This window comes from Rhipicephalus microplus, chromosome 10 (genome assembly GCF_043290135.1).
Source record: "Rhipicephalus microplus isolate Deutch F79 chromosome 10, USDA_Rmic, whole genome shotgun sequence".
Lineage (NCBI taxonomy): Eukaryota > Metazoa > Arthropoda > Arachnida > Ixodida > Ixodidae > Rhipicephalus > Rhipicephalus microplus.
Genome location: NC_134709.1, coordinates 42,588,732 through 42,616,506, shown reverse-complemented (window position 1 = coordinate 42,616,506; position 27,775 = coordinate 42,588,732). Strand labels below are relative to the sequence as shown.

At 47.5% G+C, this 27,775-nt stretch overlaps 1 protein-coding gene across 1 annotated transcript in view; it reads left to right on the top strand.

The window, feature by feature from the left end:
• Positions 1-27,572, top strand: part of LOC119181741 (serine/threonine-protein kinase NIM1) — a 94,842-nt gene extending 67,270 nt beyond the window's left edge. Inside the window, exons 3-7 of the mRNA XM_075875558.1 lie at positions 14,551-14,795; positions 16,178-16,372; positions 16,982-17,250; positions 18,742-19,104; positions 21,381-27,572. Coding sequence (XP_075731673.1) covers positions 14,552-14,795; positions 16,178-16,372; positions 16,982-17,250; positions 18,742-19,104; positions 21,381-21,797 — 1,488 coding nt within the window. The 5' untranslated portion in view covers position 14,551 and the 3' untranslated portion in view covers positions 21,798-27,572. The remainder of the gene's footprint in view (positions 1-14,550; positions 14,796-16,177; positions 16,373-16,981; positions 17,251-18,741; positions 19,105-21,380) is intronic.
• Positions 27,573-27,775: the final 203 nt, after the last annotated feature.

Sequence of the window (27,775 nt, the reverse complement as noted above, 5' to 3'; positions counted from 1 at the left end):
CGTCCGAGAACCAACTACAGCAGAAAAAAAACATACAGTACAATCATTTCGACTATACTTCCTTATGACTTAAGGTGAACGCGAAACCGCGAGGCAACTTCTCGCGCACGTCTGGTCCAGAGCAGCGGATACCTCCCCACAGACGGATTTGCGTGCATACGTCTATCAGCGGTCAGCGAAAGAACGGGCACCGAAGTGTAAACATCTCGTGCCGGCTCGAAGGGCCGTCGCGGGCCAGCGTATACTTACCGCGAATACTACGAGCGCTCGTGTTGCGAGAGGAGAAAGGGGAGCAGAAACGTGGCCCGAGGAAACAAACGCCCCTGTGTACTTTAGGTAAGATTAAGAGAAAAAAAAAGACCACGAAATTAGCTACGGAAAGGGGTGATGAAGCGTGATATCAGATATCGATTCTTGCGTTTGAACGTCTCGACGATGCGCAAAAAGGATCCAAGCACGAAGATCTCGGGGTCTTGTTTACACATGGGCATTGGCATCAATGTAATAATAATAATAATAATAATGATAATAATAATAATAATAATAATAATAATCCCCCAGAGTGGGTATGGGCCACATGCGGATGGAAGGTGACTGTGTTGTAATGCACGTGTTAAACACAATCGCATGTGTTCTACATTATAGCCACTCGTTTACTGTTACGTAACGATGCCAACAGCAAAATGGATATTAGCAACACCAGAAGCGGTAAGCTGATTGATATAAAGCGCTTGGTGTTCGCGAGAATGGTAGCCCTGAACACTGCCACATGAATCAACTTCAGCGGATGGCGTCCAAGTACAATAGACGTTAACCCGACGTGACGGCTGTGTCATAAAAGTGCTTACATAGTGTTTATAAAATTTGGATAGCTGGCACTGCAGCCACAATTGACGCTTGACAAACATTGGGGTCTATTTGAAAAGTAGCTGCAAGACCTGGCGTGGCTCTGTGCTTGAATATTTGATTGCCCTCAGACTGCTGGGGATCGATTCCTGCTGGGATTCTGACATTTATGATTTGCATTCGTCGGCTCAACGCCGCCGATGTGAGCTTTTTTCTTAACGGTTAAAATTACCCATGTCTGTTCTCACCATCCTGGGTATATATAAACTTTAAACGACCTGTGACACATACCCGCACACCAGCACATATACTCCCGCCGGCATGTACCCCTGTCGGGCGGCAACTCAGTTGGCCAACATCAGGCTGCAGCTAGTCAACCGTAGCCAGTGCTGCTAGTGTGCAAGCAAGTACGGTATGCCTCATGCAAACTACCCACTTTCTGCCGGCAATATTCACGCATCCAAAGAACGACGAGAAATGGTTGCTGCCAAATGCACGTCAACGTCTCCTGCAAAGGTTGCTTCACCTTTGACAGCATTGCTTTCGGAGAAGTCTAAGTACGGGGTGAATGATCGATGTGTACACGTTTTCAGACATGTACAAGGTCGCGATCACAGGTTTGCTGAATGCAATCAACTAAGTACATCAAATTTATAAACTGTTTCGTAAAAAGGGGGAGGAGAAGAAAACAGAAGGAAAGGAAAGAAAGACAAGAAATTCGACCACCTACGCAGGTGGAAGGGGATTGAGACATTAAAGGATATAGGAAAATAAAAAGAAGTAAGCATGCAAGAAAATCTACCGGAGGTTAAACAGCACTGCTTCCCTCCACGCACGCCGAAAAAGTATTGGTTCACTCGTGTCTTGACAGCTTGATAGCACTGAACGCTGATTCTCACGCCTGTCACGTTCCACTGGAGATATTGATACATGTACGACCCTATTACCAATGACAGTATAGTCCGGTCACAGCGTCTACTGAAGGCTTGTGATTACCGAATAGAAAGCATCCAGCACCAGTAATACATTGTGAGCGCACGGTGGTGTGTGCATACGTTTTTGCAGTGACCACCTCTACGTTAGCTAAAGGGGCTGTAATGTTGTTTTTTTCACTAAATATGCCAAAGTCAGATCTATCATAAGTTGGCATGTTAAAGTAATATATTATTTATATTTAATGTGTATTGCCTGAATGAGATGAGTCCTCGGAACTGCAGCCTTCTTGAAACGCGTTTTTTATTAATGCGAAGGTCTTAGATGCAACCGAAAATTGACCTTCGACGGCGAGAAAAAGAAATCATCAGGTGCTGCCGGCACTGTATGTCGACCTCGTTACGTCACATATCGCTAAAACTCATGACATCATTGTGACGTCGCGTAATGACGTCATTACGCAAAATCGTGACTTGGTCAAAGGCGGGGCCAATCAAAGAGGCAGCACATAAAGCGTTCGATTCCCCAGATCTTGAAGGCAGTATAAAACCAGGTTGGATGTTCAAACACATAGGAAAAAGGACAGGTAAGTATCAATACAGCTGCTGCAAATAAACAAAAGAAGGCGGCTTTCGTTCACGAGTCGTCTTGGGTGAATGCACGAAGAAACCCTGAGAGTGTCCTTATTTCTGAGTGCACGAACCGGAGCAAGATTTTATTCACGCATTCATGTCCGTCCTTCGCATCATCTCTCCTACGGCGAACTGCTATTTTTGGCCGTAAGCGTTGCTGTCCATCGGCCTGCACAGTCACCGGCCGGACTCGGTATACACGCTGAATTATTTCGCTCCCGCCAGTCGCTTGCAATTAAGAGTCCGAACCGATGGCCTCAATTAGCGCGGCTCCCGTTAATGCACGGTGACACACGCGCGCCACTCACCGCTCCGATCTCGACCTAAATTATGCACGTCCGTCGGCGTGCATTACCGCGAAAGTCATTGCGCGCGCGCGGACTGCATCCGTATTTGCGTCATATGCTGACGCCAACGAGATAGCGACGCCATGACGCCGGGGTCGACTGCGAACTTAATCACGCGTTGCGGTCGCACCATTTATAATAGAATCGCCTCGAGGAAATATTTACGCTCACTAATAAGAGCACGAGTTTAGCTGGACGCCGAAACGATCGGTCTAGCAAGCGTTTCGTTGATAGTTAATGGTGAAGGATGGATGAACGGAAAGAGTTTTTTATTTGCGTTCTGTACAGTGTGTTTGCCGCCTTCCTGGGTAATCCCATGTCGAGAACGGGACGTCATGCCTCTGTCCTGGGCGTACTGGACAGTCAGGAGTTGTTGGTCGTTCGGTTGGACAATCAGGGTTTTTCTAACGAGACCGTGGTTTAATATGATGAGTAACACCGCAGTGGGCGACAGCGAAAAATTTAACCACCTGGTGGGTTTTCCCTGCGTCTCTCTGGACCCGAATAAAGTTTTTCATCGCCATGAGCTTTTTTTAACGAGCACATATATCTAATCACACGGGCATCCACAATATCACCTCAACCGAAACGCGGCCGCCATGGTCGGGATTCGATCACGTGACCTTCGGATAAGCAGTCAAGGGTCTCGATCACCATACCACAACGGCGAGAAGGAAAATGCTCGTTACAAACATGATTTTGTCACAGGCAAAGTCAAGCCGCATGAGTTGTGTAATCTCCCTTTCAGTATACTTCTTCCCCTCTTTCGTTCCCATTATCTGGCTCCATCAGAGCAGGGCAGCCAACGCCGTACCTCTCTTTCTCTTCTAATTGTTTATTTTAGATCAACGGAGCAGCCAACGAAACCCGGGTAGCAGGGTAACGCTGAGTGGTCACAGGGATAAGATTGATTGATTTGTGGGGTTTAACGTCCCAAAACCACGATATGATTATGAGAGACGCCGTAGTGGAGGGCTCCGGAAATTTTGACCACCTGGGGTTCTTTAACGTGCACCCAAATCTGAGCACACGGGCCTACAACATTTCCGCCTCCATAGGAAATGCAGCCGCCGCAGCCGGGATTCGAACCCGCGCCCTGTGGGTCAGCAGCCGAGTACCTTAGCCACTAGACCACCGCGGCGGGGCACAGGGATAAGATCCGATCACACTGAGTTCCAATTCACAGACCGCAAAAAAAACTTCAAAGAAACAACAATACAAAAAAAAACATCTCCCTGAAGGGAACAAAGAACCCTGATGGGATGCCAAGCAGCAGCGGTGCGCCCAGCGTTGATCCGGTTGAAACGAGTGTCAACTCGGGTGATGGAAGAACAATTTGAAGCAATATTCGTTGTAGCGTTTACTCCAGTAAACGTTTGTTTGAAACGTAAAGACATGAGAGGCGGGTTGGCTTTCGTGTAAGTTTCATAGCAGATAAACAAGCCGAAAGAGTGTTTCCACTCGACGTGCGGTCGAGCTTTGCGGGCGATGGAGAGGGTGAAACCAGAGAGAAGTGTGTTGCGAGCGGGCGAAGGAGCCGGCAGCTGCCGGCGCTGCGACGAGCGTGCTGCTGGTGAGGTAGGGAGCGACGTCAGCGCGCACCTGCTAGGGAAGTGTGCCGTCAACGTGTAGCTTCGGCGTGACCTACTTGGCAACGCTCCAACACCTGCAGCGAGAGGAACGCGCTCCGGTGCGTTCGTACGGACGCACGTACGTACGGCGTTACACACGTGAGTCAAAAAGCTGCTTCGCATCTAAAAAAGCATGCTCACGTATGTGTTCGAGGTGGCGTGAGAGAAAACTAGCCTCCCGTAAGCGTGTGTGCGTGTAGTCATCCCGCCGAGATGAAAACCGGGCGAGCTCGCATTTCTACCTTATCTACCAGACCGAAACGGAAGTGGGCTTTTCCCTACATGGACCGAACACCGAGTGCGCCAAGCTATTATGCAGCCCTAATGGAGCCGAGCGACCAACGATGATGACCAGAATTACAGCGTCATATATATGACTACGTCGGGGGACGTAACAACCGTTACGTGCCCCAACGTAGTCATCTAGATCATATACAAATACACATATTAACGCAACCAACGGTTGCAATGCGCAGCGGAGACAAAAAAAAATGTATACAGTGCGAGCATATACGGGAAGAAAAATGAAAACAGCCCGAGCAGCCTAAGCGCGGCAGTGAAAGGTTGTTTGACGAAACCGAAATCTGCAGCAGAGCTCCAAGCACGATTTCACTGCAGCCGCTGTTGATATCTGCTGCTGCTGAGAGTTCGGCGAGGTTTCATACTCGGTGAATGGCACGGCGCGCGTGAATTACGGCTATAGCGGCCGTACCGCCGGATCGATGCGGATCCGTAAAAAGAGCAGCGCAGCATACAATAGGCTGAAAGGGCCGCAGGCTCGGGATGTCTTCTTATTTTTTTTTTCGTGAGTGAATGGGGGCATACTCTACGGCTTCCTTTGTATTCACTCTCGCATCTGCGGGTGTTTACGGACTGGGAGCACATCTCGCGTAATGCTCGTCGCGTGCGGTCACCGGAAAAAGATAAATCCATGAAGTATTTTGGGAAGTCAACTTATGCGGAGTCGACTTGCTTTTTGTGTAAGCTTTTTTTGGGGGGGAGATTAATGACCAAAAGGTCATCGTAACACGAAAATGAAGCGTGTCTTCGTGCAAGTAGCTGCGCTCCTGTCTGACGTCAAGAAACGCATGCGCATAAGCCTCAGCATTTTCTTTTACAAAAGGTGACAGCAGATTCAACCAGCCCCTTTTAAATATACAAAATAGCGGAGATCGCTTGTATCGATACATTTCGTACAGTCTTCTTGTGCACACAACGCGACTTGCTTTCCAAGGTCGTTTTTATGCACACTTTTTGTCAATAGGACATGATGTCAGCAATGGCTATTATCATTTTTGACTAAACCGATTGTTCCAAGGGCTTATCTCAACTTGGATGTAAAGGAAGTTGAGGTGAAAACCAGTTATCACCCTAGCAAGCTAGAAGACCTTCAGTGAAAATGCTGAGGCCCGTATGCTCAGATTTGGGTGAAAGTTTAAAGAACCCCATGTGGTCGAAATTTCCGGTGCCTTCCACCACAGCGTCTCTCATAATCATATGGTGGTTTTGGCACGCTAAAACTCACACATAAATCATCAGAAGACCTTCCGTGCGAGTGTTACAACACTAGCAGGCTCTAACGCTACTTATGACGTCATGTCTGCGACGGAAATGCCATCGACAAACTCTCAGCGGTGCTTGGTATAAAACATTTATGTATTAAAAAGGGAGCCTTCTTTATTCGGTCCAATAAATAACACGCTTGTCTGCGTTGTTCCTATATGTCCAGCTCCTCCTTTACTACTCGATTACCCTGTCAAAATTAAGCTTCCGTCTCGGAAAAGTTCGACACGCTATAAGTACTCCGGTCCTGCTTTTGTGAAGAATATAGACAATAAAAAAACTCGACTTCGCATCAACAATCTGTAGTTGATTGGCTACCTCCTCTAACAACATAAACTTAAGTTCCTTTCGATTTGAGTTATACTTGCGCTAGCTTGATCGGTGATCGCTCGGTGACACAAGAGAAGTTGATTGCCTATAGCGCCTCCAACAACCTGAACTTCGTTTCCTATCGATTTGAGTTATACGGCGCTAGCTTGATCGGTGATCGCTCAGGGACACAGGAAAGGCGCTCAATAAAGTACGGACGAAATAACGTGTAATAATTCTCAAGATCCGTTCTCGCGTACGAAGTATACAAAGAAACAAACACGAACCGCCAAACGAATGAAGCTATAGGAGTTCAGAAAACTGCCTCCCACCAAAGCGAGGTTTCATTTGAAAACGACCGGCGTCAAGGTCTGGGTGAACCAACGCTTTTCCGTTTGAAAACTGCGACGGGCCAAAAAAAAAAAAAAAAGAAAACACCGAGAAACCCCGGCGAAGGATCGGAGCGGCGTCAGTGAACTCAGCTTAATGGGTGTCACACAGCGATCGTCGGTTTCCATCTCACTTAGCATCTCACGAAAGAAAACGGCAAGCGTGAATAGAAAGAAAAGCTACGTGCACCGAGAAGTTATATACCTATACTAAGGGGAATCGTATTTCAATGTCGAGCGGAAGCCCCCCCCCCTCCCCCCTCGCTTTCGTTTATTCTTGTTTATCTGCAAGTCCTTATATGAGCTACTGTCGGTACGACTGGAATGTGTGCTTGAGAACGATCAATCTCAACGCGAACGCCCGCGAAGCGAACTGTCCGTTGCCAAGTTATCTCCTGCATTCGCTTCAGTTTCTATGTGATTTTTTTTTTTCTTGAGTGGCTGATTCTTGTTTTCCGGCAACGTTTTGCTTTCTTTTGTTTTTCGCTGCAAAAACTACGGAAATGAAGCAGCCGAGGTGATGTAAAGATCAACCTCTTCGCAGCAGTCCAGTTATAACAGAACATCGAAGAGACTTAGCTTCATATGAAACGGTAGACGCAGCTTGTACACTGCCTATTTACTCCTTTCTGCCTTCCTGCCACCCCCACACCTATTTTTTTTCTTTTAAGTTTGCTTTCGGCAGACTGAGGCCCAGAGAATGTTCATCGATTGTGATTGAATTGTCATTATAAAGGAACAGGTAGCACAGCTTTTTTTAAAGCATAGGTTTTTAAGCGTGTGTGTGCTATTAAATGTAAAACGCCTATAACTAGAGTAATAATAATAATAATAATAATAATAATAATAATAATAATAATAATAATAATAATAATAATAATAATAATAATAGAAATTTTGCTTGCCACTCCGCAAATTTCGATCATCCGGCTGGTGTTTTTTTTTTTTTTACGGCCCGGTGACATTGCATAGTCCACTGGAATCGATAAGGGACAAGTATAGCTTCTTATATACCGATAGGCGAAATCAAAATAGAAGGAACAGAAACAACCAAAATCAAGGAAATCGATTCATGTAGCGAGTCAACGAAAAGCTACGGAGCACACTGTCTAGTACATCTAGTAACGACGGCGGTCACGAACCCGTCCACTCAAAGGCAAGTCAGAAGTATAAAGCGCCGATGGTCGCGCAGTCGAGAGATTTATAGAAGCGGTAAGGGTAACGTAACGCTGGTAACCAAACTAAACCGCCATGGCTGCCTCGCGCAGTTGCACGGCGAACTAGAAAGGCAAGAAGACATAAAATTGGCCCCGTATCTGCATGTAATCTGCAAATGTCATCGAAAGACGATAGTCTTGCGTGTGGAGAGAGTGAACAAAACATTTATTTGATGTTCTGCGCATGAAAATCGGTGAATGCTATTCAGAGGCGCTGCGTTAGAGTGCCTAGAGCGTGCAGCGGGGGCGAACGAGCGCATCAAGTCACGTCACACGTGAGACATGAGCGCCATCTGGCAGTTTCTTTTGGAAAACAAAGCGCGTGGCCGTGCGCGCCCGTCTCAGAGGGGATAAGGTGTAGAACACGAGGCGACGGGTAGGTACCACCACCGTCTCGTCTTAGCAAAGCGTCGGAAACACTCCCCGTTCCGTGCAAGCCTTGCATGGTAAGCGCAGCGTGATAAGCGCTACTGTCCTTAAAATTACTTATGTATGCGTTTTCTAGTAAGAGACGCACATACAGAATATATGCGTGTTGTTATGGTGCCCCATACACGCGCAATGGTTGCTTTTTAATGGACAATTGCACAAGCATGAACGCTCAATCTTGAGCAACATTGGTGGTCGCTGCGGATGGGGTCGGCCGTTTCAAGTACCCGATGCCGGTAAGAGTGGACAAATAGACTAGTGGACAGACAGACAGACAGACCAAAATTTTTGCGTAGAAGGTCCCCAAGAAAGACTATTGTCTTTGATAAGCTCGTTGTGTACGAGATGACGCACGCTCAATGAATATGTTAGACAATCCGGGTTGGGAGCATACGTCCGACGCATAAGTCTCGTTTTCACTAAATAGTGAAACACTATCAGCTCGAGGCGCGGGAAATTCCCGCTCTCGCACCCAAAGCTGACTAGAGCTCAATCTTCCACCCTAAGAATGTTGCAAACGGGATCTTTCCAGTCGAGAGGAAGGTTCAGTCGATTTGCTACAGACATCCATCCACACTGCCCTGAGTGCCATGAAGAGCGTTGCTCGTCAGCTCACATGCTCTGGCAATGTTCGGCGTTACAAAATGCCTCTTTCAATAAGCGAGAACACTGGGAGAAAGCCCTCAGAAACGGCGATCTCTATAAACAACTAAGGTCTGTCCAAAGGGCCCGCGAACGGCCGGAGAACCAAGGTCCTCCGGCCGCAACTACGACTCTGTGGTTCCTTAGGACTCAAATCAAGTTTTTTGACCGACTCACAGACTGATCACTGATTCCGTTAGAAGGGGGCATACAAGATCACGCATCTCAAAAAGCGCAGCAACGACCCTCTTACACGAACACAGCAAATAATATGACAAAGTACTAGCGAAATAAGAGACGGGGACGAAACGACGAATCAATGGACTACACTAGTCCCGTGGTTCTTCACCGCCTCTCATTTCGCTAGTACCATGTCCTATTTAATATTCACGATATCAACTATTCCAACCGGTCGGCCTTGACGAACACTGTATTGTGTCCGGCGATACTTGAGCATTTAAATCCGGCCTTCTCCTGCGAATGGCCTCATTGCAGTGGCGTAGCGAGGGGTTGGCACATTGAGCACATGCCCCCCCCCCTCCCCATGAAATATAACCATTCCCCTTCCCCGAAATCGAGGAGATGCCCCCCCCACCTTCCTTTCCCGAAAAAGATATGCCTACGCCCTTGCCATGTTGTGACCGCTTGTGGATATTTTGCTGGGCATGCCCAGCGGTCCCTCAAATCGCAATCTCTCCTTTTGCACGGATGCTTGGCTTCGGAGTGCCAAAATGTCCTCGTGGCCAGGCGCGTGCCTCCGTGGAAGCCTCAGGTGTCCCGGACGAAGGGACTCCTCCAAGAGTTCATATAGAATCGGCCCTTCATGCCGCCCCTATCTCTCTCTTGTACAGACGGGTGCACAGTTAAAGGAAAGACTTTCGTGTGCACCATGTCCAGATTTCGCTCTCTATCAAAAGCATAGTTGCTTACATTTGCACAAAAGAACTGCTGGTTGACTGTTCTGACTCTTTTTCGATGGACTAGTGCCCATGCACGAACAATGTTTCTACGTCTACTTGCAGTGAGGCCCGCACTATAATAGGTGCTTATCAGGGTGTTCCGTTTAAGAGTGAACGGTACTGTACATAGTAAAGAACTTTTTTCAATCAATCAACCAATCAATCAACCAATCGGGCTTTGTGTATTGCGTACGCGCAAGGCCAGTGTTTGGGGGATCTTGTGTTAGGTTCGCCACACAACTTCCTTGAAACTATCCGATGCTTCTGGTCTTCGTGTGACGAGTAACGCAAAATACCCTTATGCATTTGCCCAAGAGGACTCTAACGCGAAAGTCACCATCTTATTAGTTTTATTCTCAGTCGGCATCGAAGCGGCGCTCCGCGATGCTAACACGAAATCACGCGTGAATTCTTCGATCACGTCGGGACGGGATACAAATGGAGAACACAGTGAACTCAATTTTACTTTAGAAAACGTAGATATACTTTAAAATAATGCGATTTATAATGCAAGCGCACCACGTGTCTCATCCTAAATTATGCAGTCCAATGCAGGCTAAGAACAAGAGATTTAGTGACTAATCGATCCATGGAACGCTTGTATCTGTACCTCGCTATAATTTTCTAATCGTACTCATTACGTTACCGCTGTTGCCAAGTGTTAATGCTTATTATATACAAAAAGGAGAGGCATTATGTACACTTCATGGTTAAATAGTAAAACATTGATTGATTGATTGATTGATTGATTGATTGATTGATTGATTGATTGATTGATTGATTCATAGTATACGCTATAGCTTGACTTACTGAATGATTCGTAGTACAAGCTGTAGTATAATAAGACACTGGAAAATCAAGCAAAGAAAAAAATTAGTTTAAGCGATAATTACGTCAACATCACGCTTACTGTCTTTCTTAACGTTCGATTGCCGCTGTAACCAGCACTACACGAGATTAACCAACGCTGGCCAACAATTATTAGCCAGGGACGGTAATGCGCGAGTGAATACAGCAGACTTCAAATACAAGCAGAGTAACTCAAACGCTGTTTACCGTTCCGGTGCCCCTAATGCACACGCATTAAAAATATTCTTTTTAAAATTTTTTCTACTGCAATACGCAATCGCAGTAGAAAAAAAACGAACTTTTTTTAGAAAGGCACGGTATTCATGAGGGATACCGTCTACCTGATACACGCGTGGCGCGCGCGTGGTTGATTACGGGTCGTTTTAGCCAACGAAAACGAGCAGCACGCCTGCTTGCGCAGCGGCGCGACGCACGCAAAGGTCGTCGCGGCTTAAACGAGTGTTCTAATTTTTGATTGAACAGAGTGGAGCGGGCCCGAGACTGAGTGTATACGGTCGCACGGAAAACGGCACAACTGCGACAAAAAAAAAACAAAAAAGAGATAAAGACTAAGAGCGAGTTCAGCAGCAAAACGAGATAGGTCACAACACTCGCGCGGTTATCTGCTTTATCAAAAACAGATAAATAGGAAATAACAAATGAAAAGAGTAGATGCGAAACAAGCGCGCTTTCGTAAATCCGGTCACAGCCGCGCGCGGGGTTGATTGTAAAACAGCGCGCGCCGGCGTGACCATGTCACGCCGCCTCTGTCGCCGGAGCGTGTAAAATTGCTGCGGGCTATCGTGAACCCGTATTTTTTTTTCTTTTGTTTATTCGTTACTGCTAATCCTATAGTTTCGTTCAAGCCACCGCTGTAGAGAAGGGGCAGGAGCGCGGGCCATACAGTAGTAGGAAAGCTTTATCAATGTACTTTTGTATTTTCTTTCTTTATTTCTTTCTTTCTTTCGTTTTCGTGGCACAGCTCATGCGGTTGCTGCCCGCTCGGTTCCGAATGTAGGCGCAGGTCCCGAAAGCGCCTGTCGGACCGTGTTTTTACCAGGCCGCAGGGCAACTCTGCCTCGCGCTCATCACCTGGCACCTCTCGAGCTACACGGCAACACCCCCTCCCCCAACCACCACCCTAGAGCACCTATACTGTCCCCATCCCGTCCCCATCTACCAGCGCTCCGGAGCCTGGTAGAGTTCCTGGACGAGACGGGAATCGTGGTCTACCGCTGAGGACGGGCCCCTTGCCACCCCTACCCTTGCTTCCGGACTGCTGCTTCTGTTGATGACGGCCGTTCCACTGCTCACTTAATCTTTCCTCTTCTTTCCACTTTTCTCCCTTTTCCCTTCCCCGCAGGCACTGCGCCGTGCTCCCCACCGGGTTGCAGAAATTAGGTGCCTTTTCTCATCTTCTAACCACTACCACCACCTCCCCCGCCCCCACTTTCATGCTCCGGGCTGCGAAACAGCGAACATCGTGCGCTCAAGATTACTCTACGTCGCCTGTTAAGCGTGTAACGCTGGAAACTGCGCTCATCCCGGGGGAACGACCTTCGAACTCATTTCGCGAGGTGCACCGGCTGGCATAATAGCTTATCTCGTTGTGCGAAACAGTTGTGCGACCATGACCTTTACGTTTTATCTACGCGTGCGCGCTGCTACCCGATGTCGCATATACTGCACAGCTCGTGGTCTGCTGAAGCGTACACAACTGCGTACGCGTGTTGAAGCAATCACTGTAAAACTTCGCGCGTCTTGCCTTAACGAGTTACGTGCATTAAGTGTAGAGGGAGTTGTGAAACTGCCACACGAGTATTCCCCTCTTTGGGCTACCCCGTCCATGGTTGAACTGCGCAGAACTAGTATAGCTGGAAAAGCTCAGCACCAGTGGAGCGAACACTTCAGGTTGCGAATACAGGGGAAAGGGGGGGGGGGGGGACATTGCGATAGGGGGACTTTCAACAACGGAAATACATTGAAATGATGTAAGAATTGGGCTTGTTGGTGGTGAAACGTCACGGAATGTGGTGCACGAAAAAAAGACACGGACTAATAAAGACGATGGAAGGACGCGTCGGCTCGCAACAGATTCTTTTCTGCGGAAATACAGCACGTTTCAATACATAAACGAACCGAACCTCGAGAACCCTTTCACAGAGGAGTGCCGCCGCGCTGCGCAGCCCAGGCAGCTACAACAAAATATGCGCCCTCCAGCGGGCCCGCGAGGCAGCGTTGAGACAAGACGTCGACGTGCCGTCGTGGGACACCTGAGACCAGGTGTCGAAAGCATGCAGAACCTCTCAATATTGCTTTTTTTTTTTGTTATTTCGAACCATTTGTATGTATGTGCAACGCGCACACACAAACGCGCGTGCGGTCATACACCAGAGGTGGCGAGAGGGGGGCGGGGGAGGTGTTTAGACCACCCGAAAAATATGTCGGCCTACGCCCCTGCTCCGCACCTGCACAAACTTGCGAGATTGTACAGGTGCTATAGATCAATGAAGACACAGACCGCTCCCTAACGAGTCGACTCGTGCAGCCTAAAATCGAGTCGTGAGTATGTGAGAGTGCGCTTGAGACATATTTTCGTGAGTCTGAGTCCAAGTGAGCCGTATCACTCTTAATCAGGTCCCGGTTAACGTGCTAGATATAGCCAGACAGCGGGACATTCTCCGTCTTGTTTCCTGGATATAGCCAGCATTTAACCAGGACCTGATTCAGAGCGCAGGCACAAACTTTATTTCTTGCGTGAGTTTTAGTGAGTTCCGCGTTTTCGTACGACTGAGAGTGATCGAAACCGAATGAATCGAAGAGACAACAAGCAAGCCAGTTTTGTGTTGCATTCATTTGGTTGAGCCTAACAAAGTAACCAGCCCCATGGAAAAAAAATTCATTTGTCTCGTGCATTCAGAGGCAGCGAGGTGACTGAAGTGCAAATCAACGGACATTAAAGGGACACTGACGCTAAATAATAAGAGTGCGTACATGGTCGAAGCAACGTTCCAATAGTTTCGTAGTGCTCAATCCGCCGTGCCAAAATTCAAAGTTGCATTTTATTCCGTCTTCTAATGCACTGAAATGTTCTATTCTGTCATGGCTAGAATGAGAATATGTGGTTAACTGTACTGGTCTCCTGCTAGGTCATCGGCCGTGTGTTCCAGAACGTCCCACCGTGGGCAGGAATTGCGTTCTACATGCACCTTAATTTCTGGACTACTGAAACACTGCTGTGTATAATAGCGGCGTTTTTGAGATCCTCGAGTAATTCACAGTTGGCTGTGACATAAGTTACTATCTACCCGTATGGTCCCTTGAAAGTGAATCGAGGTTCAAGAGAATTAAGAACTTCACAGGGCACACACTTTCACCAGTGATATTCATGGCGTTGGCTAAGGGCACGCGGCGACATCTTCATAGCATTAATAATAATAATAATAATAATAATAATAATAATAATAATAATAGTAATAATAATAATAATAATAATAATAATACTTGGGGTTCACCGTCCCAAAACCACGATATGATTATGGGACACGTCATACGGCTCCGGAAATTTCGAACACCTGGTGTTATTTAACATGCACCTAAACCTAAATACACAGACTCCTAACATTTGTGCCTCCATCGAAAATGCAGCCACCGCAGCCGAGATTCGACACCAGGACTTTCAGGTTAGGTTAGGTTAGGTTAGGCCCCATAACCACGAGAACACCGCGGCGGGGCATCTTTATAGCGCTGACGTCACCCTTATTCTCGTGCTGGCGGTTTAAAGCAACGTCGCCATCGACGCAGGATGCCAGCGGCGCGCGTGTCTCCGGCGGACGAACCGGCGGCTGCCTGGCCTGCTGCCGCTGACCGCCGGAGACCCGCGGCCGCCGCCCACGGGGGAGGAGGAGCCCCCACGTCGCCCACCGGCGACACGCCACCGCCTCCTCCTTCCAGCCACTGCCACAACTCGTCCAACAACGCCCACCACACCACGGACAACGGCAACAAGGCGCCGTGTTCCGTCACGCCCACCAAGACCACGACGTCAGGTGAGTAGCGCGGTTCCTTGACGCTTGTGTTGTGTCGCGCGTCGGACGCGAGGCGACGGAGACCAGGGGACCCGGCGCCCGGAGCGCTAGCCGTAGAGGAAGGAGAGGGCAGGAGCCCAAGAACCAGGCGGACGCTCAAGGGACTCTATTATTATGTGCAGACATTATATACCAAGACAGTATATCCACTGGGGACCACAGAAACGGTTCCCAAACCGGAAGCGAAACCACAATACCAAAGTCTGGCCAGCGACGGACTGTCTTCGCAGGAATACCGTAGACACAGCATATTATTAAGGCACAAGCCCTTAGGTACACCTAGAGCGAAACACGACGGGCAAGTGAGGTGGTACAAAAATACACGTGACGTGCGATACTGCTGACGTCATGCTGTAATGACACCATCTGACGTCATAATGACGTGCAGATGACAGCTTTTGCGACTTCATCATGGCTAAGATTTACCAGCGCAATATGACGAAACACTCAAGAAGGAACTGAGACACACCGCGCTCAACCAAGAACCACCTTGCCTTAGCAGCAGTTTTAGCAAAGTCCATCATGGTGTCATCGTAGCATCCCATGATGAGGTCACTACATAGCACATAGTTTCTTTAGAGTGTACTAGTACACTGTAGTTTCGTGGTGAACGGTGGGACAACCCACGAGGTAGTGCAGCACTATGCCAGGTACAGAAAAGCTTCAGGTTCGGAGGCGGGCACAATGCAACCTACTGAGAACACCTTGCTTTCTCTCTTCTCTCTCTCCATCGGTCAAATGGGAGAACAATGGTTCTAAAGGTAGGTAAAACACTAATTACAGGTGCTTTCGGCTACACGCGTTGCTGCTACTAATAAAATGACCGGGGGGTTTTACGTCCCAAAACCATGATATGATTACGAGGGACGCCGTAGTGGATGGAAGACACCGGAAGTATTAACCGCCTGATGTTCTTTGACGTGCACTGACAACACACAGTACACGCGTCTCTATACCGTTCCGCCTCTACCAAAAAGCGACCGCCACGGCACGGATCGAACCCGCGACCTACGGTCCAGCAACCGAGCACTATAGGCGTTAGGCTTAGTGAACAGTGCTCGGCGATGGAACCCACTGCACGTATTGCTCGGCGCATGCGGCAGCTGGCGGTCAGGGTGACGATGAGGGCGAGAACGTTCCTGACTACGGTGACTGCACCGTGTTGGTAGACGGTGCCGGTGAAGCACTGCAATTTTTTGCAACGCGCTCCCGCCAGTTCTAGCAGCTTCACTTAGAACTGGTCGATGTGTTCTAAAGTCATGGCAAGCAGCACTCCGCCATCGTCACCGAGAACCACGGTTGTGCACCGGGGACGCTAAACCTCATCTTCTCGATGGACGCAGACTGGAGCCCCGCGACGACGGTGACCTCTGGCGGCGTGACGCCCTACCAGCGACTACTGGATGCGCTGACCAACGACATACGATGGCAGAAGGACGTGGACCTCGGAAGGAGGGTGGGCTTCTACCGCTTCCGCGGAGAACTGGGCACCGGGAACTTCTCACAGGTCAAGGTGGCCGTCCACTGCCTCGTCAAAGGTATGTGCGCCTGTCTGCATTGGTCAGTACTTTCGATATTCTTCCTTGGCTATAGATCAGAATGGCGGATAATCCCCCTATACGTAAGTTAACAAACATTCGCCAAGTCCTCCACCGCGATCAACAGGCGATCTTAGAACATGTGGAACGTCTTTACACACGGGACTCTTTAGGAACAGTCATTGAAAGCTGAGACCGAAAACGGCCTGACAGAGTGGCGATGTCATTCGACTGTGTTCACAACAGTACTCCGCTTCTCGTTCTCCACACTGCTGCCATATCTCCGCGCCTTCTGGAAGGTCTTAAAGTTGTACACTTATGACATCCGTCGATGAATCCGGGAACATCTCCACTTTCTTCGGATTTGACAGCAGGAGCATCTCAGGAAAAACTGCAGAACACTGGCCAATCAGGTCCTAGTGTGTCGTATTGCTGTGTGGACGGCACCCTTGATCGAAGCATAGAGGAGACACAGACGATGGTATACTGCCGTGCATGCGTGTGTACTGTCATTGCATTAAGTGCAGTATATTCCGTGTCATGGTTCACTTCGTCCTGCACTGTACGTTTCATTCGCTGCATGCCGTATTCTTTCTCGTGCTGTCGCAGAGAAAGTGGCCGTCAAGATCCTGGACAAGAGCAAGATGGACGCCAAGACGCAGCGCATGCTGTCGCGCGAGATCGCCAGCATGGAGTCCCTGCACCACCCGCACGTGATCCGGCTCTACGAGGTCATCGAGACACTGAGCAGGGTTCACCTGGCGCTAGAGTTCGCGCCAGGGGGCGAGCTCTTCCAGAAGATCACCAGCGACGGCCGGTACCCCGAAGAGGAGGCGCGCGTCGTGTTCGCGCAGGTCGCCTCTGCCATCAACCACATGGTGCGTTCTCTCTCTCTCTCATTTGGCTAACACAATACATTCATGACAAGGGGACGACTGAGAGCGTTTTAGAATCTCGCGTTGATCCCCTGTGTGAGCTGTTGTTGACGGCTGCAATTCTTTCGTCACCACGTTGTACAGTGCGTCACACTCTTTGATGGATGCTCAAAACACGCAGCTGAAGCACCCATGAAAGAGCGTGAAGTCCAATACAATGAAGCGATGAACGAATGCGGTCTAGTATAAACGAAATTACGCTCGTTCAGAAGCGCTCCTGTTGTGGCGCGCCACGTCTATTTAATATTTGGCGTACTTCGCGCACTTTTCTTTCTATCAACAAGAAGAAGAAAAGGAGATTTCAGTCTGTAATAAATGCTTCATTCTGAGCATGGTATGATTCTGAAGTTATTTGAGGTGACCTACGACTCGTCTGGTTTACCGATCGCAGCGAGAATTAAGAAGGAAGATAATTAAAGTCAATTATCTACTGAAAAACGTAGCCATTAAAAAAACAGGTGCAAGTACATACGACTACCACTGTACAACATTCCTAGAGCACACAGTTTCTTTTTGATAAACGTTCCTTCTAGTTAGCTGAACGGCTAATATATATACTGTTCTTATCATTCTACCTTAAGGTGAAGTAGCGCACTAATTACAAGGAAGAGGAACAAGAAGTACAAGACAGTCGCTTTTCTCTTTGTCCCTGTAAACTGCGCTACTTCACCTTATGGTATATAGTGCGGTGTGTACGAGTGCTCACGCCAACTTCAATGGTGCGTCACGCACCACGTGTTTTTTGTTTGTTTGTTTTTTCAATGGCTTGAAACTTAGTGTGGACGATAGTTATATCGTCCACACCAACTAGCCCAAGCTGCCACACATTTAGTGTGGACATTGGTGCAGGCTTCTTTAGTGGACAACTAACAATCATTTAACTTAATTGTGGTGCGTATTGCTGCAGAGAATCACTCTGACGGATACACTATTGTGTCGGCGATTGTTCGACGTACCGCGTTCCAGAACCAACGTCCTCGCACGAAACGAATAAAAACAATACTGTGCATGCCCTTCGGGTCCGATAGTTTATTTTTTATGCAAGTATAGACACGGACTGATTGCTGGATATTTTGATATTTATTACACGCTAATTAACTTCAATTACTGACGCTCACTCAAAACTACGCATTAATTCCGTCTTTTTTCCCCCTCGGAATGTAACAACGACTGCTTTGAAACCATGTCATGTGAATTTGACACATCTCCAGATTGATTGATTCATATGTGGGGTTTAACGTCCCAAAACCACCATATGATTATGAGAGACGCCGTACTGGAGGGCTCCGGAAATTTCGACCACCTGGGGTTTTTTAACGTGCACAGCGCATCTCCAGACAACGCATCGTAATTCGTGACTGAAAGGGATAATGATCAGTCACCAGCCCAGCTGTCGGCCTTGTGGATACACTGTCCTCTCTCTCGCGTTCGCAGCACGAGCTGAACATCGTGCACCGGGACATCAAGGCGGAGAACGTGTTCATCGCGGGCCACAACCTGGTCAAGGTGGGCGACTTCGGCTTCAGCACGCAGCTGCGCTCGCGCGACGAGGCCCTGAGCACCTTCTGCGGCTCCCCTCCGTACGCGGCGCCCGAGCTGTTCCGCGACGAGAGCTACGCGGGCCCCGGCGTGGACGTGTGGGCCCTGGGCGTGCTGCTGTACTTCGTGGTGACGGCCTGCATGCCCTTCCGGGCGCAGACCGTGGCCGCGCTCAAGAAGCTCATCCTCGAGGGCCACTACGCGCTGCCAGAGTACCTGTCCGAGCAGTGCAAGAGGCTCATCGCCTCCATACTGCAGGCGAGTTGTCTCGCGTCGACGTGTCTCTCGTCGTCACGGTGCAGAACGAAAGTAACCTAAGTACTACGCTGATTCTGCAGCACAGACGAACGCCGATCAAAAACAAAAAGAAAAGACACTTAGGGCAGGCTATTACTACGACAATTAGATGACGTGGTAACCAGCCGCCACAAGAAATAAGTTGAGACAACTAACCTAAATTAAGGAAATTCGAAGTGCGCGACGAGAAATTGAAGGAAGAAGCGGTGGCCTCCCTAATCATCATCATCATCATAATTTGACCAGCCTGACTACGTCCACTGCAGGACAAAGGCCTCTCCCATGTTCCGCCAGTTAACCCAGGTCTCCCTAATACTTGGCCTACAATCTCCAACAGATGTAGGCGTCCACGGAAAACGCCGTTGAACACAGATCTTGTTGAAAACATACCACTCGATAGCGTTTTCTGGTGCATACTCCAACAGGTAAAAAAAAAAAACTCATAAACTAATCACTGCACGTAACATTGCGCCAGTTGTCTCATCGTTTCTTTTTACGGATCGCATCGTGCTGGAATCGCTGCTTCAGTTCTTCAGAGAGGGAAAGAAATGAACAAGACAGATCTCGAAGGCCCGGCTTTTTTTTTTTTTTTTTTGCTGACCACACGTGTCGGAAACGATTGCTAAAGCGGAAATGCGTCTTGCTGGCGACGTTATCGACATCACCTATATAATGAGCAAACCTGCTATGATTAGCCTTTGCGTCTTTGTTTATTTTTGTTTTGTTTTTTTTTTGGGGGGGGGGGAGACAAAGCCAGCGGGAACAAGCACTGCATTTTCGACCTCAGAGGATGTCTCTTTCAGCTGCATGACCAAACCATTTACCACGACCATATCAGGCGAAAAAAATGACATACCGCTCAAACATCTTGCATTAACACCACTTAATTATCGAGTGAGTTGCCCAAAGCGAAACGTCACAGTGGACGTTATGTCACGTGAAGGTAAAGTGACGAGGCTTCCTGGGTACTCCTGACTTCGTGACTTATCATGACCTTTGAGCGGCACGTTTAAACATAATGTTGTAAATATACCGCAGACACGAAAAAGCGCGTAGATAGTTTTCTTGTTCGATTGTTTGTTTGTTCGTTTGAAAACACTGATCGATGACACCAATATCGAGTGACTGGCTTTGCTGTATGACTTAGAAATAAAATTTCTGAGCATTAAGGGTCGTTAAAAAAAGACTACGAGATTGCGATATCGGCGCGTGTCATGAATGTCGGCGATAGCTAAAATGTGTAAATAAGCACGAAGTGCAAAATACCAACCCATGGTACAAACCGTAGAAAACACGGCACAAGCCCTTCCCCCGCAAATCACTGCCTGGCAAACAAGCTTCACCCCAAGTGCTATCACATTGCAGAGAAGTATTTTTCAAGTAAACGAAACGCACGTTCGAAGTTCACGGTAACGAATTACTAGATAAGTGCGAGTTGACACATTCTGTTGTGCTTAAGCTTCTCCAGTGCAAAGTATTAAACTATTATTATTATTATTATTATTATTATTATTATTATTATTATTATTATTATTATTATTATTATTATTCCTTACTGGTCAAACGAAGAAATAAAAATCAAAATTAGGCGGTGAAGCAACCTTCTCTAAATGGCACAGTTATCATCGTTACTGCTGCTGTTGTTCTCGCTATTGTTGATGAAGGGCGCACAGCCGCAAAATATTTCTAATGCCGGGCAGAAGCATGAGCTCACTGAGCGCTATTTATTAACAGCCGAGCCGTTATAATTCGAGCATACGTCGTCCGAACCAGAAAAGGGGGGGGGTGAAAAAAGAAATCGATAAACTGCTCATGTTGCTCGAAATCGTCATCATGATGGCTCAAGGTCATAATGTTCAAAATGAGGAAGATGATGTTCGAAATGATTATGATGATAATAATTATTCTCGATATGACGACGCTTGACAATATGAGACTAAATGATCACGATCACGCTGCTGATAATGTTCTAAATGATGATTATGATGATGATGATGATGATAAGGAGCACGACGACGACGACGCTCGAGACGATGGCGCTTAACGATTGTAAACATTATGATGACGTTCGAAATGATGATGAGGCTAAATGACGACGGTGATCGTGATGATGCTTGAAATGAGACTTAGCTGTCCTAGTCTACCCTTACATACACCCGCGCGATTATAGATTGGCTGTCCGGCAGTGTTCACGACGAGGAACCGTCTGATCTTCGTTCTTTTTCCGAATCCCGCAGGTGTGCCCGCGGGACCGTCCCAGCGTGGCGGACATCGGGCGCTCCGAATGGCTCCGGGGCCAGCGACTTCCCGAGGGCTACGCCCGGTACAACATGTACCCGACGCTCGACCAGGACGCCACCGTCACGGGGGAAGAGCTCGAGGCCCGCGCGCACCTGCGCGAACTGGGCATCGGCGAGGACCTGATGCGCGACTGCGCCGACAAGGGCGCCCGCAGCGCCGTCACGGGCGCCTACCGCATCGTCCTGCACAAGATACAGACGACCGCGGCCCTCGACAACGTGGACAGCGAGTCGGCCGGCACGGCCACGGGCACGCCTTCGCCCGGCACGCACAAGGCCGACCGCGTCTCCCTGGGTCCGGACAGGATGTTCTCTGTCAAGAACCGGAAGTCCAGAGCGTGTGTTGTGCTATGAAGGCATCAGTTTCGTTTTTTTATAGCTTTGCTAGAGCAGCCTAGACAACTGCACTGGTCTACCAAGTCATGCCTGAGCAAGGCATAAGCCAGAGTGTCAATTTTGCCAGTCGGGTAAGGAGTTCACGATATTCCGTTCCCAAAGGAGTGAGAAGTTGACGTGCCGTCTTGGATCACTTGTTTCTTGAGGAAATGCCAGCAAGAAGGACGAGTCATTGATCATGCCAGGCGTCCTTAAGGGTCAGTGAGACTGTCACTTGTCCAGGGAGGAGAGTGGGTTCATGCGTTGCTCATTGCATTGTCCACTACTCCACTAAGCCTTGACAACTGAAACAAATGGCGAGGTCACTAGATCGTACAACATGAACGTGCAAGGACTACACAAAGCGTACGCATCAGGCCTTGGTCGGCAAGACGGTGGTGTTTATGGAGCTACAGCAATTACCAACACTCGAGACATGGCTTAGTGAACACGCTGCAACGCGTAGCTAACGACTTTGTCGGATAAACACCTGCAAGGACACTCATAAAGGGGGTGCATTGTCAGCCGCATCTCTGTGAGGCCAGCTTTCCTCCTGGCGATGGTGATGGGTTGAAGACAGCATATTCAGCCATATTCGTGGGAACGACTACACTACCGACCCGTCCCTTTAGCGGGGAAGATTGTGCGCAACAGTGGACTACAGGCCAGTGTAAATGGCTTCGTCGCTTGTTGTCAATAAGCGCAAGAGTATCTATATTCGAAGGCAGACTTGTGCAGCAGATACATCTTCGAAGTGAACCTGTCCTGACAGTGAAGACTGTACCGCACGTTGAAACCAGAGCTGCAAAGGTCCTCTCGACTACAGATCCAGGACTTGGATTTCGCGCTCGGCTTGATCCATCAAGCCTTCCATATTTGATATTTTGCACCACGTGGAGATTCAAGATCTTTGCTTTGAATCAGACATTGTCCACATTATTGTCGCAGAAGCTGGTGCAGGGGCGGTCAAAAGTTCCCAGGTCGCCATCCCATGTAATACTATGGCAGTCCGGCCTGGGAATTTCTGATTACACCAGTAGGCAACCTCCTTATAGGTTTAAGTGGCTTCCAGTCAAGCAAGTCACATCAATCTTCATGACGAGAAAGACTGGAAGTCAGCTAAAGATGCACCACGCTAAATTTCCTTAACCGTTTCACTGCCCTGTATCATCGCATGCACGTTACCAACAACAATCAAACTCTGAAATCTTCAGTCAGTTTTTTGTCACGCGAATGACACTTGTGATAATTGCGAAGTCAACTGGTAGAATGGATGGCTCCATGGCTGAAGCTGACACTTGGTCCTTTAGTATATGCTGTCATCTTCGTCAGCATGTCTGGTAGCTGTGTCTGACTGATAAAAATTCTTGACTGTTCCAAACCGTTAAAGCCGTGGGACAGCTAAACTGTCAGCCCTTTTTCTTGGGTATTGCATTTCCTACCTTGTCTTGTGGGTCTTTTTTAACAATTTTTGTTATACCGTAGTTGTGTTACACTCTGTTTAGCCATGAGGTGCAAATCGACCATTCTGGAGGGCATGGGTCGCATTATATTGCCCCCCGTTGAGTCTTTTCTCTGCCGCGCTAAATCTGTTAGGCCCCTCCACACCATCTTCGCACTTTCTCCCATTTCAACGAGCGTGCAATGAAGCTCTTCATTCCTGAGCGAGCCCATCTCGCCAATCTCGGCGAGGAACAGCCCTTTTTTTCCTTTCCGCTGAGACTCACTCTCGCCTCCAAAGTCACGTAACTAGCGAACGCCAACGCCAGCACAGAATCAGCAAAAAAGAGTTTCGATCTAATATTCTACACGATGCTTGGCATAAAGCCACCAGAATGGCGTGAGACAAACGTGTCCGATTTTGCAGTGTGATTAGCACTAGACTCGAAATAAGAGACATTGTGCAAATGGTCATCTTTAGGCACACCGTTATCGCAGGAGCTGCGGAAAACGTTATCACTCGCACGAGCTAATATGCCACAAAGCATAAAACGAAATAAAGGGAGTTTGTCAAGTCTTTTGAATGTACCACATGAACGAATATGACCATGCCAGAGGCTCTCGTGGCTGAGATGTGACCGTTGCACTTGCCAAAACTATATATGGCAAAGCTCAGTTATAACGCACCCTGATACGCCGAGGTGTGGACCATCTGCAGCAATCACTATTCTTGGTCACGGTGATGGTACCTACAAAAATTGATACGTTAATTCTGATCTCACATAGCCGGTGGACGAGATGGCGTTGTTTACCTGCAGCCCACTTCCCCAACCACCAAATGTCACGTGACTTTTGTTCCACCTAGTTCATACGCAAGTGTTCATTGCCCCATCACTACGGTATTATAGGCGTTGGGCACTCGTTTCAATAGTCACACTATAGTGAACTGAGGACACCTAAATCCGCGAATCCTCGAACACAGGGTGTCACTGGAACCAATGGTTCGGCAAGTCTTCAAGGCATTCGCAGCTTTGAAGAAGACAATACCGCTTGTCAAAATGATGGCTTGAATAACTTTCAAGCATGATTGTTTCTCCTGTTCCAGCCTTCATCTTCTACTGACCTTCTACAATAAGGAAGTCATCACTTCAAGTGAAAGGCGCTTTCAAAATGCATGAACTGATCTCGGGGTTCAAAGGACGTTAAAGGGATGCTATAGGGAACATAAATAATTTTTTGCTAATTAGTAAATTAAAATTTCACGATAGCAAAAAAAAAACATGCCTCACCCCGTAACAAGATGCTAGGCGAGCGAGGAAACGAACAGAAAGAAAAGGCCAGTGGCGACATATTTTAAAATTCGCGCACCAAACGCCGTGACGTCATAGATTTTGACGGCGTCTACTAGCACATACATAGTTGCTAATCGGTTATAATGAAGTACTCGTACATTGCACTCTGAAACGCCATACCAAGTTTCATACCTTTCGTTGAGCCAATGTCCCCAACATATGAAAAATGCGCTTTGAAATCTGCGACGTGATGCACGGAGATTTAAGCCACAATTTAAAAATGATGCCTTGACCTTGTTTTTCTCTCCTGTTAATAAGCATACGACGGTGAAACTGACGACATTCGAGTTCTCAAAGTACAATTCATCCATCCCATTCGATTCATTATTTCACTCTAGTGTCCCTATATGAGTAGTGCATAAATTAGCTTTATGCAGTCAGAACAAGCACGCGATTTCGCGACTGGTAATGTGCCAGCCTGATTCTCTATACCTTTGTGTAGTTGTAACATACCGACAACAAATCAATATGAACGGTAATATGGCGGCGTGTCGACAATTTCCTAAACAAGAGAGACGTCTGTACCATTCGGTAATTGTAATGGACCACGACCCCAAATACAGCCTCGATAAGTTGCGTCGCCACGTCAGTCAACAGTTTCGGAGGCCATGCGTAGAGGCCAATTGATAGTCAGCGGTATGGCTTAATACATAACGTGCGGGGTTCGCGATGCCTCCCATAGTGTTGCACTTTTATGAAGAAAAAAAAAAGACCGCCAGTGCTGGCTGATTCCTTTGTCATTGCTGTTTCGCGGCTCGCTTCATATAAATTGGAGTGAACGTAAATCACTTACATCTCTTTCTCTCTCAATCACACAAACACATACAAATGCTACTTTTAAGAGTGCGTAATCAGCCACAGCTTTCACAGAGATTCCATAGCTTATAAACATACATAAAAGGTTGTGACTTTTCTGAATACCTAAAGAAACACAAACCAAGTCCAAAAAGCTTTTTAGAAATTGAAAAATAGGTATGAGCAAATTTTTCCTTCTGTTTAGATGAGATAGAAATTAAGGGCGAGCTTGCGAAAAAAAAAACGGAAAAGAACCAGAAAGGCTTTTGACGTGATGTAAACTTTTGCTTTTCCTAGAACAACCTCTTTCTTTATTTTATCATAAACATGAACACAGTTTTTAGAGCATCCTTTGTAGGTCTAATTAAGGTTAAAAATTTTGCTTTTCTAAATTATAGAATCATTAGAGGGTAAACCTGTACTCCTACATTTGCAGTGCGAACGAACTACATTCAATCGTCAAATGCCACAGAATGCACCTGAAGCCTCAAAAATTCTGCGCCAACATCCACCGCTGAGAAAAAAAAAACTTATTTTGTGGTGAAGTGTGCTTTGTTCCCCCGTGCGGACTTTTCCGTGGTTTGTCTTTCAAATATATATATGTACACTTGTCAGACTGTGATCTTCAGTGTTATGCATGGCACTTGACTAAATATTTGTAGCAACAAGTTGTCGTCCCTTCTCACTGTTACTAGCTGCATCGTTACGTGAAGCAACGTGTAGTGCATCTCTTTTTGTGTGTTTTCATGTGTTAAAAGGGTTATGAACCACTTTCCAAGTAATCATAGAATAGCCTCAGCCGCTGCAACTTCCCCAATCCGTAAAAAAAGGAGTGTACTTACAGGAATTTGTCACACGCTCAGTCTAGTCTTGACGAGCGTGCTGGTCGCTAAGCAAAGAGGGAAGGTGCTCGGGAAGGAAGTCAAGGCCTGACCACATGCACGCGTTGCAGCGCGTGTTTTTTTTTTTTTTTTTTTGATGCAGCGTCGCGCCCTCTTCCTATGGGAAGCGAGAGAGCGCGCAGCTTTGCGTAGCTGCGCGCTCTCTCTCTCCATTGGGAGTGGGCGCGACGACGCGTCAGATAGGCTGACGCGCTGAAATCGGTGCCTGTGGTCAGGCCTTTACTACGTCAGCGTGTCGTGACCTTGAGCACGTCTGTTTAAACGCAATCGCTCTCTTCCTTTGGGATACTTGTGCGCGAGTGCGGCTCACTGTGTATTGTTAGCGGAATGTGGAGTGTAGCGCTGGCACACGGTAGTGTCCCGTGGTAAGAACATGTGACCCAATAGGCGATTTTGGTTTAAACTGGCTGTCGGGCCAATAGTCACAGAGCAGCTATGTGCTCTGTGACGTTAAAAAGCAGGCATCGGCACCTGCAAAAAGAGTGAGCACAGGCCTCTGTGTGGAAAGAGGGCGCTTGAGTAAATGGCCATTTTGCGACGCCAAGATTTGGCCGACCTGTTTATAACAAGGTCTGCTAATTGCAAAGTGTGTTGTCTCGCCAAACCTCGGGGGTGGTTTCCGACTCGTTCAACTGAAGTCACTCTATTGTGATTTTTTCTTTTTTTTGTTTTGCAAAGTTTGGTGTCGAAGCAAGTGTTTGATATTCCAACAACCAAGTTGTCTACGAACGCTTAGTTCGCTGTCTTGCTCCCCGTGTCTCGCCAATCTCTTGAGATGAATGCAGTGTACGGAACTTTCTTTACGTCGTGTTGTTCATTTACTGCGGATAATGTTGTCACGTGTTCAGTGTAAACGTAATTTCCATCTCAGCGAAACAGATGCGGTAGTTGTTGTTACATGTACCACTGATATACAAGCTGTATACGATCAAACAGAATCACGGTGGGAATCATCACTCCATAGTGAGTTGTTCGTTCATTGTAGATAGAGTCGTCACATCTTGTATATTATCTTCTTATCTGGTATTTGAATTGAGGTTCACACAACCTTTCATATAATGATGAGCTTCACGTATATTATACAATGGGCGCGAAGGCGCTTTTCTTTCCTACTCAATCTTTTTTGCACAGCACTTTGACGTTTCTACTTGACACTTTGGCCGAACATGAAGAGATACTACAGAAGCAACGTTCACTTGGAAATCTGCACGGAATTGCATCTATCTTTATCGCAGACAAGCCAATAATAAATTATGTGCCAAACATGCTAGCATTTGTCATTTCTTCTACGGAACCATTGAATAGGATTGGGTAGGGGCGATGGCCGAAGGATTGTGGATCTGGGCAGACTTCTTGGTTTTGCTCCTCTCTTTTTTCTTTGTTCTTGTTTTAACTTTCCTTCTTTCTTTGTGTTTTTGTATGGTTATATTTATTTATATTTTTCTTCCTATTTTTCCTTTTTCTATAT